The following is a 19,066-nucleotide window of genomic DNA, read 5'->3' as shown; positions in this document are numbered from 1 at the left end:
CCTTGACTACATTACACTACCAATAGGCCTTGACTACATTACACTACCAATAGACCTTGACTAATGTGATAGTGTTCTGCTAGGTAAGTGCTAAGCAGGCCACCATAAAAAAGAAACCACATGAGATAGTTCCATGTGTAGGATTGGTTTTTTTGTTTTGTTTTTTACCATTTTGTTTGTTTACCAATGTAAAGATAGGATTTCATTCTGTAGCTTAGGCTGGCCTCCAACTAAAAATGAAATAACACAACGAAGCCATTATTTTATACAATGAACATATGCTAATTTAAATTATTACAAAAAATAAATGAAGGTTGATTGGTTCCTATTAGTTCTAAACATACGGCTGGCAGCTAGCAGTCCAGGGTACCCAGGAGAAGAATTTGCCTGGCCCGGCTGGGCCCTTCTAGATGTGGAACCTTGGTGAGCAGGGCTAGAACCCTGGCCTGACCTGATGGAGACACCGTAAAGAAACAGCTACTTAGAGAGACATTGGGCAGGACAGGAGCATCCTCTAGGCTGCCTCCATCCACCTGTACCATCTCCCTTGGGGTCTCTGGCCTTGCCTCAAGTCCCTCCCAGCTCCCTCTTGCCCTCCGGTTTTGAGGATTGTCTCCTCCAGGAAAGTCTAAAGTCCAGGGCTGTGAGTGGCGTCAGCTCAAGGCTTCTCAGCGGCCTCAGATGAATGACCTGAGGTACGTTCCAGTGGAAGTGGCTTGAGTCAGCTTGTGCCTCTGAGGTGTGGCTGAGGCCACTGACCTTCAGCAGCATCCTTAGCTTCCTCTCCTGCCCTTCCCTCCACCTGAGGAATGAGGTAGCTGGGCCCCTGAGACCTGCACTCCTGGCATTTTATTGCCTTGTCCCAAGAACTATGCTTTGTATGCAGGGTAAACTTCGGGACTCGAGAGACATGGTGAACTGTCTAAGGACTCAGTGCTCCCAAGGCCCGGGTCTCACTCCTTCAAGTCTCCTACTGAACCTCCACAGTCGAGCCCCCTTTACCCTGGTGCATTCGTCTCTGCTCATTCACATCGTGGGGTCTCTCACTGAACCAGGAGCTCACCAATGAGGCTAACCTAGCAGGCCAGCGAGGCCCAGGAACCTTGCCATTCCCACCGCCCCAGGTGTGGGATTTCAAGCTTACCCTCCCAAGCCCAGCATTTTTATATGGGTGCTAGGAATCAAAGCCAGTCTCTTTCTTTGGAGGGTGAGTGCTTACTGGCCAAGCCATCTCCCCAGCCCCTATTTGGCTTTTTAAACGAAGCCCTGTTGCCAGGCAGTGGTGGCACACACCTTTAATCCCAACAATTGGGAAGCAGAGGCAGACAGATTTCTGAGTTTGAGGCCAGCCTGGTCTACAGAGTGAGTTCCAGGACAGCCAGGGCTATACAGAGAAACCCTGTCTTGAAGAACCAAAATAAATAAATAAATAAATAAATAAATAAATAAATAAATAAATAAAGCCCTGTCAAAGTGATCAGAAATCTGACCACACAGCTCTGACACTTAGATGCTACACAGCCCCCACTTGGCTTGGTCTTCAGGTCCAGCTATGTAGCTAAGTCCCTTCTCAACACAAGATAGGCTGACTTTTACGAAGCAACCTCTAGAAGCCATGCCGGTGGCACATACCTTTAATTTCAGCATACAGGAGGCAGAGCAGGCGGGTTTCTGTGAGTTCAAGGCCTGCGTGGTCTACATAATGAGTTCTAGGCCAGTTAGGGCTACTGCCTAGAAAGACTGTCTAGAAACAGCAGCAACAGAGGCACACAGGCCTCCTTGGCCTTTTCAGCCACCCCCACCATGTGCTAAGCCAGACCCTGACACAGTAAGACCTCATCCCTGAGTCTCCCCAGTGCCAAGGGACCAGAGTCTATGCTTCCTCTGTAGGATCACCCAGAGGACTGACCACGTGAGGACTTTGTCCTCCTCTTCTTGACCTATCAGGGATTTTTTTCTTGGGTCCAGTGAGTTGAGCCTTAGAGGGCTCTTTAAGGGAACATGAAGTTGAAGGAAGGGTTGGGTAGATCAGCTACAAGGTTGTGATCAACGGCATTTGTCTGAAAGAGGTGGAAGGGACCGCGCCTACGCTGTGGGGAGGAGTCAGGAGACTGGGCACAGCACAGAGGATCAAATTCCTCAGGGGTGAACTCTGAGATAAAAAGCTTGACACTGGAGGCTTGAGGAGGTAATGAAACAGGCGTGGAGGCTCCACTTACTGTTTAGCCTTCACCCAGCGAACAAGGCTCTGAGAGCCTCAATACGGGACAGAAACCTCGCCACCCCTCAGTGGCTGTCCCTGCCTGACCCTCCTCGTCCTCAGCATCTGCCTGAGAGAAAAGAAGGATGGAGCCAGGCAGGACTCATATCAAACTTGACCCCAGGTAAGTAAGGGTGGCAGGTCTTGGGCTGGGAGCCAGCTGCTAAGAAACAGCAGCAGCAGCAGCCCCTAGGCTCTGGCCTCCCTGACTCGTTCACTGGGCCTTTGACTTTGAGCATGCCAAACAAGATAAGACTGAAATCTGCCTGACAGTCTCCTTGGGCCTCAGGGAAGCTGTGGGGTTGGGTCATGTGTGGCCACTTCAGGGCTGTCAACTGCCTCTGAACATGGGCAGGAAAGGATTACAGAGGTTAGGGTTGCAGAAGGCGATCCTTGACAGGCACAGAGGCCCCGACCAACAGAGGGCAGGCCCATCTTGATACTAAAGGGATTACCTTTTCTTTTCTTGTTTTCTCTTCCTTCCTTCCTTCCTTCCTTCCTTCCTTCCTTCTTCCTTCCCTCCCCCCATCCCTTTCTTTCTCCCTTTCTCCCTTTCTCCCTTTCTCCATTTCTCCCTTCCTCCCTCCCTCCCTCCCTCCCTCCCTCCCTCTTTCCTTCCTTCCTTCCTTCCTTCCTTCCTTCCTTCCTTCCTTCCTTCCTTCCTTCCTTCCTTCCTTTTCTCCTTTCTTCCTTTCTTTTTTTAAGTAACCTCGACTGTCCTGAAACTTACTCTGTAGATCAGGCTGGTCTCAGATTCAGAGATACATCTGCCTCTGCCTCCTGAGTGCTGGAGCCAAAGCTGTTTGTTACCACAGTCCAGTTTACTTTTTCTTTTTCCTTTCTTTTTTTCTGACAGTCTTACCATGCCATTGCACAGTTAAAGCTGGCCTTGAATTAAGATCCTCCTGCCTCAGCCTCCCTCTCCAGTGCTGGGCTTACAAGCCTGCGTTACCATGCCTGCTGAGAGCCTTCTCTTTCCCTTGCTCACCCTCCCTGGCGACTGCCCTGATGGAGCTGCCCCTGGCTAACTGTGTTTTATACTCCAGCCTAAGCCAGTTCTCCAGGGCCTTGAGAAACAGTGGACTATCTCCTTGCATTCAGGAGTCTCTGAGATGGACTAAGTGCTTACTGTGTAGTCTGCCACAGCCCTTCCCCCGCTGCCTGCTTCTGAGCAGACCTGTGTCTCTCCAGGTACACAGTAGAGCTTCTGGAACTTCTGGAGACCAATTACAGCATCTCCCCTGCCTGCTTCTCTCACCCTCCCACCGCAGCCCAGCTCCTGAGAGGTGAGTCAGGGGGCCCCCTGGAGGAGCTGGAAGCCAGGACAGCTGCGGGAGCTGAGAAAAGCTGGCTCCCATCTGGTCAACCGAGAGGATGGCTGAACTGGTGTTCAAAATGGCCAAGGTCTTGGAGAAGGGCAATTTTCCCAAGGCATCAATGGGCCACAGTGAGGCATGAGAATCTAGCCCGGGAGACAAACCTGAGAATGAGCCTCCACTCACCCATCTCAAGACACATTCAAACTTGCAACCCTGAGATCTGGGACATTTATTTGTGTTCTCAGCTTTCAAGATGGTACCTAATGACCCACGCCCTGCAGTTCCCTTGGAGGGTGCACATAGTCCCTAAGAGAGCTCACAGCATGGCAGAGGCCTGAAACCTTGTCTTCCCCGTACGGAGATGCTTTTGAACGTGGAAGGCACGGGGCGGAACTGAGGTCATTCATTGGGCCTCCAGACTATTGAGAGCAAAGTGACCATGTATGTTTCTAGGAGGGAAAATGCCCAGGCCAGTTTTATTTTGTCTCCTACACCATGATTAACTATTTCTGAGATGTGAGCCTCTTGGTGACTCCTTCCAGAATAGATTCCTTCTAAGCAAGGGGGTGTGGTCATGTGCAGTGGGAAACAGATGTGGCCAGGTTCTTGGGCTAAGGATAGCTCTGTTTCAGATGTTCTGAGTCAGACTGCTAGCAGCTGCAGATGCAGAGATACCTTGTGGCACTCTGTAGCACATGCCAGCAGGTGGCTGCTGCATCTAGCTCCACAGCTCCTCCTATTTAGAGAGTAGAGCTAGTGGGACAAACGTCATCTTACACCCGCAGTTCACAGCCCAGGAGGTATCTGGCGTGTCTGCAGACAGTTTGAGTGGTCACACTGGAGGTTGCCTGTTCTTTGTTTGTTTTTGTTTTCTTTTTTTGAGACAGGGTTTCTCTGTGTAGCCCTGGCTGTCCTGGAACTCACTTTGTAGACCAGGCTGGCCTCAAACCCAGAAATCTGCCTGCTTCTGTCTCCCAAATTCTGGGATTAAAAGAGTGTGCCACCACTACCCGGCAGTTGGCTGTCCTTAACATCTAATATGTAGGGGCCAAGGAGGCCACTAAACCACTTGCAGGTCACAGCACAGCATTCTACAGCTCAGACCTTAAACTCAAAAGTGTCAGCGGGACTCAGGCTCTGAAGCCTGTGTCACACAATGTTGATTCTCATGTCACCTTACCACTACATGTGCAGGTAGAACCCGAGAGGATTCGGAAGCAGGTTAACTCCCCAGGTCTCATAGTTAAGGTCAAGCAAGCTGTGTGGTGAGGCTGGAGCAGGAGAGATCTGAGCAGTGCAGAGTGATGGGCATTCCTGGGGTGGGGGTGGAGAGGGAATGAACCAGTGGGGTCCCTACTGGGGAAGCTAAATCTGGCAAGGTCAAAGGTTATTTGTGGAGGAGCTTGAGGTAATTGAGGGCTGGGCAGGTGAGGTGAGGCCTGAATGGGTTCAAGCCCGAGGGTTGTACTTTATCCTCAAGACCGAGGCACTAGTTCTAGCTGTAAGACTGGGAAGGGCTGGATGGAGTGTTCAAGGACCATTAATCAGTAATCAGAATGACGGGGGTTGGGTCGGGGAGCCTCGGAGAAGCAGGGAGAAGACAGTGCGGTTGTTGACCCTATTTAGCTGGAGAGAGCAGAGGCTAAGCCAGGGCAGCAGGAAAGAAAGACATGGAAAATACAGACAACCCAAGGAGCAGGAGCCCTGGTGAATATTTAGACAGGGGAGTATGATTCTGAGCCGTGGCAATTACAGGCAAGGGACTCAGAGAGGAAGAAGGACAGTCCTTCCAGCTGCTGCTGCTGCTCCTCCTCCTCCTCTTCCTTCTTCTCCTCCTTCTCCTCCCCTCCTCCCCTCCCTCACTCCTCCTTTTCTCACTCATTCATTTATTTTGGTTGTTTTTGAGATAGGGTCTCTGCAGGTCTGCAGGCAGCCAGACCTCCGTGGGGGTCCACACAGAAGGGTGCTATGGTGTGGGCTCCTAGGAAGAGGTACCAGACAGCAGCTACCCCCAAGGAAATACCTTCATGGGAAATTAGCTTTAACTCGGTCAGATTAAGGTGATATAAAATGCAAACTTTTTTTATAAAGAAAAAAATAGAAATTGTCTGTATGATTAGAAACAGCAAATAATTTCCCATTTAAGAAAGGGCCATGAGATGGCTCAGCAGTGCTTGTGGCCCAAGCCTGAAGACCTGAGTTTGATTCCCAGGACCTGTGTTACAAACATAAAAAGGCTGATGAGGTGGCATTCGTCTGGAGTCATAGCACACATAGATGGGAGGGGAGGCAGGACACGGGCTTGGCAGTTCACCCACCAGCTCACCTGGAGCCAGTGGTGCCACAGCAGTGACAGGAGAGACTGCCTCGAACCAGGGAGAGAACTGATTCATGAAAGGTGTCTTCTCAGCTTCACATTCATACCTCGGCAGGTGCAGCCACAATCACATGTATGAAGTACACATACAAGAGGGAGGAGACATGCACACAGAGACACACATGTGTGCACACATGCACATTTGAGTGCACACACATTTGCATAGACACACATACACGCACATGCGAGTGTACACACGCACACAGGTATGCACACACAGACACACGTGCATACACAAGCAGGTGCATGCTCTTGTGTGAGCACACACACACATTTATACACACATGCACACACAGGCCACTGGAAAGCACAAACAATCATGAGCATAATTGGTCGTTATCACAAGCATTAACTATATGAGGTAAACACAGGGTTTTTTTTGTTTGTTTGCTGTATAGAAAACAAAAGGTACCATAAACAAAATCAAAGCTCTAATACACAGACACAGAAAAGATATTTTTAAACCTCAAGCCAACAAAAGGTTGGTCATGGGGTAGGACTCATATATACAGCTAAATATTTCATAAAAGAAGCATATATGGGCTCAGTAATTCAGGTGTGTCATCTCGGCTACTCAGGAGGCTGAGGCAAGAGACTTGTAAGTTCTAGGCCCACCTGGGCAACTTAGATTCTGTCTTAAAAGTTTTTTTTTCCCTAAAAGAAGCGTACAGCAGTATATCTCAGTGGTAGAGCCCCCACCTAGTGTGCAAGAGATGACCTGTCTCCTGATAGGACAGACAGAGCAGAGGACAGACAGCAGAGGACTCCAGAAGCAGAGCTGCCTCCCATCTGGAGGTGGCAATGCCGAGGTTTCAGATGCTCGCCACGGAATCCAGCTTGGGTCTCCAGGCTTACATGGCAAGCCCTGGTACCTTCTGTGCCAGCACACTGGCCCTTCCTTATGTTTTAAGAAATTGTTCTCTGTTTCCAATCATAAAGGTAAATTTGTAGGTTCAATTTCCAGTGTCAGAAATAAATGATCTTGAAACCACGTTGTTTTGAAAAGATCCAATCCCACTGTTTGAGAAATGGCCACAAACCCAAAGGGATATATCAGAAGATGAAGGCAAAGGCATACAGAGCCAGGGTGGCACAAAGTGCAATTTACTAGAGACTTCTATAGACAGAATGTTGTCTTGGGTGTCAGCAAGATGTGAGGCAGGAGGAAGGAGTTTACAGGCAATGGTAGACAGAGGTGGACCATGGCAACAGGAATGAAGCTGGGCTATTGTTTCTTCTCTTCTCTTCTCTTCTCTTCTCTTCTCTTCTCTTCTCTTCTCTTCTCTTCTCTTCTCTTCTCTTCTCTTCTCTTCTCTTCTTTTCGTTTGTTTACTTTTTTGAGATGGGGTTTCTCTGTGTAGCACTGGTTTTCCTGGAATTCACTCTGTAGATCAGGCTGACTTTAAACTAACAGAGATCCCTCTGTCTCTGCCTCTCTGCTTCTCCGCCCCTCCACCCCTTTGTCTTTTTTTTTTTTTTTTAAAGATTTTTNTTTNTTTATTATATGTAAGTACACTGTAGCTGTCTTCAGACACTCCAGAAGAGGGCACCAGATCTCATTACGGATGGTTGTGAGCCACCATGTGGTTGCTGGGATTTGAACTCTGGACCTTCGGAAAAGCAGTCAGGTGCTCTTACCCACTGAGCCATCTCACCAGCCCCCACCCCTTTGTCTTTTTGCCTCTGCCTCTGCTGGAATTATAAAGGCATGTGCTGCCATTGCCCAGACTGCAGCTGAGGTTTCTAAAACTCATGTCAAACACCAGTCAGTTAAAAAGAAGGAGGAGGCACACACACACACACACACGCACACACACACACACACACACGCACGAAAGTGTGTCTGACACACTGCTCTTGGCTACTGTCTTAGGAACTTGTTTTGTCCTGTTGTGAAGGGGGAAGGGTATGTGCCAGGATTGTTGTGACCAAGTGCCTGTGGTCCCTGTAAAAGTGTAGGTGAATTAGTGCTGAAATGAGTGATAGATGGCTAGTGGGGGCACAGATTTACATTAACCACTTTGGACAATAATATGTAATACTGCCCCCTACTTTGAGACAAAGTCTTTCTATGTAGTCCTGGTTGCCTGGAACTCACTATGTAGTCCAGGCTAGCCTCAGACTCACAGAGATCTTCCTATCTTTGCCCCCTAAGTGCTAGGATTAAACACTTCTGCCTCCACACCAGCATAATATATAGTATCTGTGAATAATATATAATACATATAAATAATATATAGTATCCATGAAACCCAATCTTCTTCTGTCCTCAGCTCTAATTCCAAGTGTTTGCCAGAGAAACTTTCCTATCTGCTTCTAGGAGACACACCCAAGGATGCTAATTGCAGCATCAGCTTCTCATGATGAAAGTCATAAAATTTATAGAGAAAACATTGGGCAAAAAAGCATTTTGAGTTGGTAAGGTATAGTTTATATAAACAATTTATTGTATATATTTATTTTATTAGAATTATTTCTTTAGTATAGACTCTTGGGACATGATCTTGCTGTGTAGTCCTGGCTGCCCTGGAACTCTCTATGTAGACCAGGCTGGCCTTGGACTCACAACAGTCCGCTTAGACCTGCCTCCTGATTGCTGGGATTACCAATGTGAACTACCATACCCCATAACCTTTTAAGGAGAGTAAGGGTGCCCGAGATGAAACCCAGGGCCTCAGGCATGCTAGCCAAGCTCTGTACTAGACCTTTTAAATTATTATATGTTGGTTAGAAACATATGTTGTGAATAAACTAAAACATGAGTTTGAAAGATAAAGTTGCCCTCCATATCGCCTCCAGTTTTGTGACTCAATCCACTAGAGGCGGGAATACCAAGAAAGGGCTGAGGCTGTGGTACAGTGGTAGAGCACTTTCCAGCCTGTGAGTCCTGCATTTAGACTCCAGCGTTTATATATGCATATTTTAAATTTTTAATTACTTATATCATTTATTTATTTATTTAACATCCTGACTACAGTTTCCCCTTCCCCCTCCTCTCCCAATCCTCCCTCCTCCCCTTCTGCGCCTCCCATCCACTCCTTCCTTTCTCTTCAGAAAAGGGGGGCCTCCTATGGATATCAACCAGCCTTAGCATATCAAGTTTCAGTAAGATTAGACACATCTCGCTGGGCGTGGTGGCACACGCCTTTAATCCCAGCACTTGGGAGGCAGAGGCAGGCGGATTTGTGAGTTTAAGGCCAGCCTGGTCTACAAAGTGAGTTCCAGGACAGCCAGAGCTATACAGAGAAACCCTGTCTCAAAAAACCAACCAACCAACCAAACAAACAAACAAACAAAAAAACCAAAACAAAATGACTAGATACATCTCCTACCAGTGAGATTTTTTTGTATCTTTCCATACTTTCATATTACTTACCACCATTGCTGAAGCAGGGGCCTTGGCAGGCTGTTCGGCTGCTCCCTCTTCTGTTACCAAATACCTAGATCTATGCTTCCCTCCTTGGGTCCTTATTGTTACTTAGCTTCTTTGGATCTATAGATTATAGCATCATTATTGTTTACTTTACAGCTGATGTCCACTTGTAAGTGAGCACACACCTTATTTGTCTTTCTGGGTCTGGGTTACCTCACTCACGATGATATTTTCTATTTCTAAAATATTTCTAAGCATGTGGAGCCTTTGTAGGACCAGATATGGTGGCACATACTTTTAATCCCAGTGCTTGGGAGCCAGAGGCAGAAGGGTCTCTGTGAATTCAAGATTAGCCTGGTCTACAAATTGAGTCCCAGTTCTAGGCTAGCCAGCGGGGTACACAGTGAGATTCCGTCTCAAAACACACATTCACATACTCACCATTCATCCTCGGATTTTATTTGGTGTTTAACAACTTGTAGGCATTCCTGGAATAGCATCTGCCCTTCAACTCATTGGCATCTGCTTCCCTTCTCCTCTAGCACTGGGCCCAGTGGACATTGCCCTCACCATCATCTTGACCTTTCTTACCACTGGCTCAGTTGCCATTTTTCTGGAGGATGCTGTTTACCTATACAAGAACACCCTTTGCCCCATCAAGAAGAGGACTCTGATCTGGAGTAGCTCTGCACCCACGGTGAGGATGTTGGAACCTGGACTGGAGAGGGACTGGAGAGGGGCTGGAGAGGGGGCAGGCTGTCTTGAGAGTTCTCCTAAGCTCATTTGCTCCAGAACAGAGCTGCCTGCCAGGACCATGTAGCACTGGTGATGTGAACTGATCCCCACCTGTTTGCAAGGCTAGCCAGTGGGTGAAGTATTCCATTTAAAGGGCTGTAGAGACAGCAATTCACTGGGCACCACGGCATGCCTTTCTTTTTTCACCTCACTATGACTGCTGTTAAAAGCAGGCCGTCTTCCGATACAGACATTTATTTCCACAGGGTCACACTCAGTGCTGCCCTTTTGCTGTGGGCCTGCCTCATTTCTGTTATGACGTAACACTCTGCCACTGAACCACAGCTCTGGCAACTCTAACTCCTTTTAAAGTTACCTATGCAGCATCTCATGGGACTTGGATCTAATTTATTAAATTTAATAAATTAAATTTATTGTTATTTTCCAGTTGGAATTTTTCATTTCTTTTAAAAATGCATTATTATTATTATTATTATTATTATTATTATTATTATTACTACCAGTAGTAGTGGTAGTAGTAGTGTGTGTGCCCATGATGGGGGAGCATGCATGCCACAGCTCACATGTACAGGTCACAAGATAAATTTGTGGCATCAGTTCTCCTGTCTCCTGGTTCTTTTTGTTGGCTCTGGGTGCAGAGCCCAGGGTCCTGTTCTTGCTCCACCACCGACCCAGCAGTTAACAAGTGGAAGGACCAGGGCCTTCAACACACAGGTCTGGCTTCTTTGAGCTCTTGCTACAAGAAGTTTGGATGGTCTCGCCCCTCCCTTAACCTGTGTCCTGCTCTTCTGTGATCAGGTGGTGTCTGTGTTCTGCTGCTTTGGTCTCTGGATTCCTCGCGCCCTCACACTTGTGGAAATGGCCATAACCTCGTGAGTGTCCGGCCCAACCCCCAACAATAGGGCTAAGCATTACTTTGCGCTCTCTTTCTGACTCCCAAGCCACCAGAGTCCATGCCTTTAAGCCCCATTGATATGAATCTAGCTCTTCCCAACCTGTCCCTAAAGTGCGGCTCTTGGATTCTGCCTGTGCCCACTTTCCCTCGGTGAGCCCCATCTCTCCCTGAAACCTTCCTCTTAAGCAGCAAAGGTGTGTGCCTGGGTGCTCCCACCCATGCGCTTGCGTTTCTCTCCCAGGTTTTATGCCGTATGCTTTTACCTGCTGATGATGGTCATGGTGGAAGGCTTTGGTGGGAAGAAAGCCGTACTGAGGACACTGAAGGACACCCCGATGAGGGTGCACACGGGTCCCTGCTGCTGCTGCTGTCCCTGCTGCCCACCTCTCATACTTACCAGGTAAGGTAGGAGAGGGGCATCCCAGAGGGACAAGTGAGCACGAGGCTCTGTAACCCCAGTTCAAGGCTCTTGTTATTAGGCTTGTACAGGGCGAAGCCAATAATAAAGGCAGGCACCCACAGTCAGGAACCCCAAACACGGGGACACAGCCTCAGGGGAGAGGGGAAAGGAGGGAGAATCTTAAGTTTCAGCTCACTACCCTGCTTGTTCACTTACTTTATTGGGTTTTGTTTTGTTTTGTTTTGTTTTGTTTTGTTTTGTTTTGTTTTGTTTTGTTTGAGACCAGTTGTCCCTACTATGTAGCTCTGGCTATTGTGGAACTCTGTAGACCCCAGGCTGACCTTGAACTCACAGAGATCCACCTGCCTCTCTGCCTCTGAGTACTGGAAGTAGAGATGTGTTCTATCAGCCGGGCAGTGGTGGCACATGCCTTTAATTCCAGCACTCGGGAGGCAGAGGCAGGTAGATTTCTGAGGCCAGCCTGGTCTACAGAGTGAGTCCCAGGACTACACAGAGAAACCCTGTCTCGAAAAACAAAAAAACAAAAACAAAAAAAGATGTGTTCTATCATGCTCAGCTTGCACTGCATACTTTATTGGCAAAGAGAAAACTGCACCTTTGGGTGCTTGCTTCCCCCTCTGTCTACTTTGAGTAATGAACTTGAAGTTAATACTTCCTGCTCAAAAGAGTCATAGGAGACAAGGGGCATTCCTAGGACTCCCAACATTCTCTACCTTGCCTTCATCCACAAGACATTACTTTGTCATGATGGGAGCCTTAGCCCTTAGCTGGGTGCAGGGACTAAGCTTCCCTAGGGTGTGTGGTTCATGGATCCACTCTCTTCCTCCCTCAGAAAGAAGCTCCAGCTGCTCGTGCTGGGCCCTTTCCAGTATGCCTTCTTCAAGATAATGCTGAGCATAGTGGGCCTGTTTCTCATTCCTGACGGCATCTATGACCCAGGAGAAGTAAGCCAGGAGACAGCAGCAAAGGCTTATCTTTGGGTTCTGGAATTAATATAGGAGCACTAGCAACACAGGGACAAGGGCTGGGTGGCCACAGGAGAATGGCAGCCCAGAGAATATGATGGGAAGAGATGAAGTCCAGGCTTTGGGGCTTTCTTATCATATCACCTTCCTTCACATGGAAGAGGGAAAACTGAGACCATTTGTCCTCCTGACTTCTTTCTGACCTGTCACTAGATTTCTGAGAAGAGTGCAGCTCTCTGGATCAACAATCTCCTTGCTGTGTCTACCCTTCTGGCTCTCTGGTCCCTGGCCATCCTTTTCCGTCAAGCCAAGATGTACCTGGGTGAACAGAATATGGGATCCAAGTTTGCTCTGTTCCAGGTAACTACCTTCCAGAAATGGTGTTTGCCAACAAATGACTGGGGTTAGGACGGCCGGAGGCAAAGGCAGACCCAAGTCTTAATCTTTGGGTTTCCTGGGAGATTTGGAACATTATCTTCACCCCTTCCACTTTATCTTGTTTGCCTTTCTGTACCACAGTACCACCAACCAGGCTTAAAATAACAGAAGTATATTGTTGCACAGATCTAGAACCTGGAAACCCAAAATCAAAATGCAGGCAGGGCTGTAATCTCACTGGAACCTGCCTGAAGAACCCAGCTTGTCACTTCCTCTCTGGAATTGGCCAGCAATCCATAGTGGTCTTCCTTGGCCTTCTTCTGTATTGCTTCAATCTTTGCCTCCATCATCACATGACCTTGTCTATAAATCTGCCTCTATTTTATGTGCTAGATGCTACTGGGTATCTGATGGTGGCCATGAAAGAGGGAGATAAGCTGATTTTTTTTTTTTTTTTTTTAATGAGCAACCCTAATGAATATGAGGCAGGAACAGGATTACAATTTGACTAAAGATGGAAACTGCACCAATTTTCAATAAAGGTTAAGTTTTAGTCTTCTGTTAACACAGTCCTCTGCTAACCCCACTAACGTATCTAATGGTATGCCTAACCTGCACTGACTTCAGGACCAGGAGTGGCAGGTGTCAGCCCCTTCCCCATCTCGTCTCTTCTGCAGGTGCTTGTCATCCTGACCGCCCTGCAGCCTGCCATTTTCTCCATTTTGGCTAACAGCGGGCAGATCGCTTGCTCACCTCCCTACTCTTCTAAAATCAGGTCTCAAGGTATGCACTGAGGGCTCCTTCCTGTCTTGTGGGTGAGAGCAACTGAGAGCAGATCAGGGGAGAAAGGATCTTGGAACACAAGTGGGGGCCAGCCTGATGTCTGCTCAAAATGTTCAGGAAGGATCCAAGAAATCAGGTGGAGGCTCCGAGATGACTACTCTTTCCTCTCTGATCACAGAGAACTTCAATATACCCAGCTTGAGGCCAGTCCTAATGGCCGAACCAGCAAGTTCGGTCATCTTGGGACAGGACTGGGTCCAGTTAGGAAGCAGACTATGCAGAAAAAAACACATGGACTGGTCTCAGATCACAGAAGCCAGAGCCAAGTTCTGGCTACCATTAGTCTGCCTCACTCCACACAACAGTTTAGTATCCCTTAGTACTGGTTTGGAGGTAAACTGGAGTCATTCAGCTTGCTTGTTAGGGCTGCTATGGATTCCTCCTCTGTAGCACAGTGTAACTTCTTGTCATGTTCCACCCCACACTGCAGTGATGAACTGCCACATGCTCATACTGGAGACCTTCCTGATGACAGTGCTGACACGAATGTACTATCGAAGGAAAGATGACAAGGTTGGGTATGAGGCTTGTTCACTGCCAGACCTGGACTCAGCACTCAAAGCCTGAGGAGAGTGGCTTGGACTCTGGAAGACATACTATACTCCTCAGAAGAGCAGGAATTCTCTTCTGTCCCTCAGCCTTATCTGTGGTTAAGGCTCCCCCTGGCAGAGCAGGCTGGCAGCTTCCATGTGACTATAGGGATGAAGGTAAAGTGCACTGGGCTGAACCTGTTTTGAGTCTTTCTCGTTTTTGTAATAAATGGTGAAAGCTGAGATGCTTGCATAAGACACACTGCTTCTGTTTGCGCCACTATTAACCATGAATACGTCAAAAGTCACCTTGAGCTTCTGCACAGGAGAATGAAAGGAGGAAGAGACATACATGGTTTATCTAAGAATGGGAGTAGACCTTAGCCGGGCACAACAGCACCAGCCCAGCTTCCCCAAGCTTGGCTCTGCACTGGAATCCTTCTCTCCTTAGGAGCATCAGTTGGCTATTGGGAGGTCTGAGGTCCCTTTGTGCCAGCCTTTTGACATTTCAGTAAGAACCGAAAAGTTTCTTTTGGGAACGGAACGCTCGTTAATGTGGTAGCGATGCAGAGGTATTGATACTGAGGACAGAAAATTAGGATGCAAAATCAAAGGACCTGAGAATACAAATAAAAGCCCCCAGGACTTAAAACATTACATACATGTATGTCTGGTCAAAACGACAGGAAATTGAAACACCAGGCAAAAACACATGGCCTTTATTTGGCTGAATGACAAAAGCCAATACAATTCTGCACAAAGTATTAGACAGTAACGTGATACACTGAACTCGGAGGCAAACTCCCCATTGCACTGGTAATGTCATGGGTGACTCTTTCCAACAGTGTTTTCTGTTCAGGAGCCTTGATGCAAAAACACCCAACCAACCAACTCTAACTGTTCAGAAAGTCACTTTCTCCAATAGGGTGGAAGGAGCTCACTTCAAACCTAGTGAAACCCAACCTGGGTCATCTAAATGTTAATCCTGGCATTTCTGTTCTCTACCCCAATCTCATGCCGACAAAAAGTTCTGGCAAACTTATTTCTTTTTTCTTTTAGGAGAGTTAACTTTTAATAGTGTAAGTCCAAGAACATGTCCTACTTATTTATTTTGAAAAATAGAAGCTAGGGACCACTCTTCATCCCATGATAATATATTCTGAGAGAAAACAATCATTGTTATGACTTTGAAAAATACCTTTAAAAATACTTATATTGGTATGCTTAAAAAAAATACCATTAGTCTTAAAACATTGTTAAGGAAGCTTTCTTTGAACTGTGTGGGTTCAACTTCAACGCATATGCTGACAGAAATCTAGAAGGTATGGCTTAGGGGGATTAAACCAAAGCAAGAAACAGAATTGATTTTGGAAAGGATTAAAAGGTTGATAAAGAACAGATTTCAAAGACAACAGGCTCCAGAACGTGAGTTACACAAGCGAACGTGGGCTGGAGGCAGTGACAAAGCACTTAGGAGAGCCACTGTGGAGGGACATCCTAGACAGCTGGTCAGGTGAGCAGCCTCAAGAATAACTAAGGTGCTGCTGAGAAAAGTGACCAGAAAGGTTCTCTCAGTCTTTCTCTTTGTCAGGATTCTCGACCTCAACTCCACCCCTTCCTCACGTTAGGGTCTCAGGTTTAGCTCCCAGGAGTGGCTGCCATGGCACTGGTGCTCCACTTCTATCGTCTCTAAGTGGCAACCTCTATTTTCAGCCTCCAGTCCATGCCAAGGTTAACTGTCACACTGGCTCTTCCTCAATACCGGCTCCAGGGCTCCTGTCTTCAAGCCTCCTCCTAAGGCACAGAGGCTATGAAGCCAAACAACTTACGGCTCTCCTGGCCCTTCCATGCTGCTTGCTTTCTTGTACAGACTTGGGGAAACAGCTCTATAGCCCAGGTTGCACAAAAGGTGTGGACTACAGTCACAGATACAGCGTTATACGGCTTAACCACATTTAACTAGATACATGTAGCCGACGGGGCACTATGTCAACAGCACCTTTTTCTAGCACCGAGGAGCACACTGACCCTCAAGTACCTAGCATGCAGCCACACCCACAGCATTTTTGCTTATGTCTAAACTATCTGAGAGTCAGAGTGCTAGGAGATAGTAAAGGGCGAATATGAGCATAGGCTAGTCCTAGCTGGGTTACATATCTTGTCAGCATAGACGCTCTCATGTTTGGGACCCAGACAGTAGACTTGAATGACTACATGGGGGAAAATCGCACATGAACGGCTCCCTTTGCATTTCCACAGGGCACACCTGGGTGACACACATTGAGAGAACAAGTAGGTGAGTGCCAGCAGTGACATCACCACCTCTGTATACCTGGGAGAATAAGGCAGAGAGAAACGGATCCCCGAAGAGAAGACTGAAGTAGAAAAGTTAAAGTGAGCCACACAGCAGTACAGAATGTGAGAAAGACTAATTTCAACAGGTTCAGAGAAAGGATCCCAGGCCAAGGCCGTATGGGTCAGATCTGAGTGAAAGCAGCCCTTCATGAGGAGTTAGTTAGCAATGGTGTTTCCATGGGCCACTGGAACACCAGTGGGGCTTCTTTGCCCCTCTTCTCTGCTCAGCTTTGCCTGGGAGATAGTTTAGGAGCCTAGGTAGTCCTGCTGTGCAGGCACTGTGTGGTGCTAGCCTCAGACCCTTAGGCAGTAGCACAGCTTCCACCAGAGTGTCCAGGGAGGACTGTAAAATGCTCATAGTCCCAGCATGGACCAGTGAGGAGGTACAAGGAAAAAGAAAATGTGGTTTTCTTTGTTGAAAACAAGAAAGCTCCACCCCCACAAGGGCTATTTATGAATGACAACTAGTAGGTCCTGGACATAAACAACTTTGCCCTAAATCCAGCTACAGGATAACGGATGGTGATGAACGTGCTGGGCCATGTAGTGACACGGGGTGCCAGGGGACTGCAAGCACCAGCTCCTGCTCAATAGTAAGTGTTGAGAGTCAGTACTCTTCCATTGGAAATTCTGTTTCCTCTTGGGGCCACCAGGCACAGGCAGACAAGAGGGCACGGATCTCTGTGTGCTAGCCGTTTTAACCCATGCCTGTTGCTTCTGGAGGAACACTGGAGGGAGTCCCTGCTCAGTGCAGCTCTTGGAGCAAAGAGTCTCCATGCGATACTCTTTTGACCCAAGAATATTCTAAGACGAGCAGAGGCTGAGGAGAGTGTTTCAGAGACCAGTGTTTCCTGGTGCTTTTGCCTGCATGCTCTGAGAAAGTCTAAGTGCTGAATATGGCAATAGGCAACAGGGATCAATGAATAGGTCAAGGGCAAGCAGCAAACACTTACAAAGCATCCTTTGTACAAATCTGGGCGCGGTGCTGAGAGGGCAGCTGCAGGCTGAGGAACGCATGCCCAGCAGAAACAACCTCAACTGCCCTTGAACTAGACTGAGTTTACCCCACTCCTCTCTCCAATTACAGTAGCCCTCAAAATGTCCCTTCCTTTACAGGTGGGGTGCAGGAAAGAGATTGACAAGAGCTCCCAAATAATTGGGCAACAGGATTTTCTGAGAAGATGAACACAGCAGAAAAACTGCAGTAGATGCTCTGTGGTTTGGTTTCATCCCCATCAGTGTCTTCATGGACCCCATTGGGTCCAACAAGAAACTCCTCAGGGAGTAAGAAAAGTTAGGCTCAGATCTCTTCCCTCCCACAGCCACGCTGACACATGGGCCAGCAGGACACTCAGGGAATCTGGAGCTAATTCAGCTTTGAGATTTTTTTTTTAGGGAAGTTAAAATTATGATAGTCCCCAAATTGGCCATTAGCATGGCTCCCTGTTTGAAGGATCTGGCAAGCCACTTTGCTTCAAAACAGAAGGCAAGCACTAGTGTTCAGGAAGAAAGGCCTCTGGGCATTCCACGCTTCCTTCTTCTGCCCACTCCTCAGGGGCAAAAAATTAGTTCTATTTACTATATTTGAAAGACTACTTTTTAAAAAAAAAATTGATAAAAATGACAATTTCCCTGTCAAGATTACATGAGCATAAACAGTAAAGCAAAGTTCTGGGGAGGGAAGATGGATGCAGAGCAGGCTTCTAAGGTATGGGCAGCCTCCTTGGTGTGGCTGAGAATATCTCAGGGCATGGGCTGTTTTGGTTCCCCATTCCCAGGTCCTCTTGCCCCGGTTGTCTTTTCTTTGTAGATGTCCTTAGGTTTAGTGTTGGGATCACAAAATGGAATTCGACAGAGAGCTTCTGGAGGTGACGGGCAGGGAGAGAGAGAGGGAACAGGGATGAAAAGTTAGTCCTCTTCATCCTCGCTGATGTCACAGGTCACAGCCCTGCACCTAGAAAGACTTGCTGGGGAGGAAGATGGGGAAGTCTTGCCAGAGAAGGGCCACCGAAAGGAGGGGGAGGGGGAGCGCTCATGAGTAGGGCTGCTGCTGGGGCTCTGCTTGGGACTGATGGCCTGCAGCATCCGACCTTTTCCCTCCTTCAGCATGTGCTTCTGGGGAGGAGACCAAAAGGAAGAGTTAGAAGATGCCTTCAGCCCCCCACGCACCTCCACTGGAGCCTCCAAAATCTCAAATTACTATGGCTCTCTCTGCAATTATTTCTCATTGCTGTGATCAAAGCTATGGTCTCAAGCATTCTAATCTCAAACACTCTAGCCCCTGACTTGTTTCCCTAGCCCCTGCTGTGCTAACATGACTCCAGAGAGAGGAGGGCATAACTGTAGTCCTAGGCAGTCTCCACCTGCTCACAATAGTCAGCCCAGCCTTGACTTCTGTCAGAGGCATCTAAGGGCTACTTAGTGTGCAGTCCAAATGCCAGCAAAAACAAAGGCTCACTAGCAGAGTTCTTTATTTGGTTTGAGAACACTGATCTATTCCTCAGGACAGATCCCCCTCACTGGGGAACCCATAGCAGATATTCAGAGAGGAAGCTTTCTATCTGTTCTCTGTTTTTCCTTCTTTTTTTTTTTTT

General features: G+C 47.7%; 2 protein-coding genes across 4 annotated transcripts in view; one reads left to right on the top strand and one right to left on the bottom strand.

Moving 5' to 3' along the window:
- The first annotated feature begins 1,993 nt into the window (after positions 1-1,993).
- On the top strand, positions 1,994-14,367 carry Slc51a (solute carrier family 51 alpha subunit). Its single transcript, XM_021184607.1, has 9 exons — positions 1,994-2,384; positions 3,452-3,546; positions 9,872-10,026; positions 10,884-10,957; positions 11,222-11,380; positions 12,234-12,345; positions 12,580-12,726; positions 13,422-13,527; positions 14,018-14,367. The coding sequence occupies exons 1-9, from the start codon at positions 2,347-2,349 to the stop codon at positions 14,152-14,154; spliced, it is 1,023 nt and encodes a 340-aa protein (XP_021040266.1). The 5' UTR covers positions 1,994-2,346; the 3' UTR covers positions 14,155-14,367.
- Positions 14,368-14,819: 452 nt separating this feature from the next.
- Positions 14,820-19,066, bottom strand: part of Pcyt1a (phosphate cytidylyltransferase 1, choline, alpha) — a 42,546-nt gene continuing 38,299 nt past the window's right edge. For all 3 annotated transcript variants that reach the window (XM_021184604.2, XM_021184606.1, XM_021184605.2), the window contains exon 9: positions 14,820-18,587. In XM_021184604.2, coding sequence (XP_021040263.1) covers positions 18,381-18,587 — 207 coding nt within the window. In that variant the 3' untranslated portion in view covers positions 14,820-18,380. The remainder of the gene's footprint in view (positions 18,588-19,066) is intronic.

Source organism: Mus caroli, chromosome 16 (assembly GCF_900094665.2).
Source record: "Mus caroli chromosome 16, CAROLI_EIJ_v1.1, whole genome shotgun sequence".
Classification (NCBI taxonomy): domain Eukaryota; kingdom Metazoa; phylum Chordata; class Mammalia; order Rodentia; family Muridae; genus Mus; species Mus caroli.
The sequence above is the reverse complement of the archived record's forward strand: the minus strand, read 5'-3'. Positions and strand labels throughout refer to the sequence as shown.

Excerpts from the sequence above, each read along its gene's own strand:
- Slc51a (XM_021184607.1), top strand. The coding sequence starts at position 2,347 with ATGGAGCCAGGCAGGACTCATATCAAACTTGACCCCAG. Across the intron at positions 3,547-9,871 it reads CGCAGCCCAGCTCCTGAGAG|CACTGGGCCCAGTGGACATT; the intron begins GTGAGTCAGGGG and ends CTTCTCCTCTAG. Across the intron at positions 12,346-12,579 it reads GCATCTATGACCCAGGAGAA|ATTTCTGAGAAGAGTGCAGC; the intron begins GTAAGCCAGGAG and ends ACCTGTCACTAG.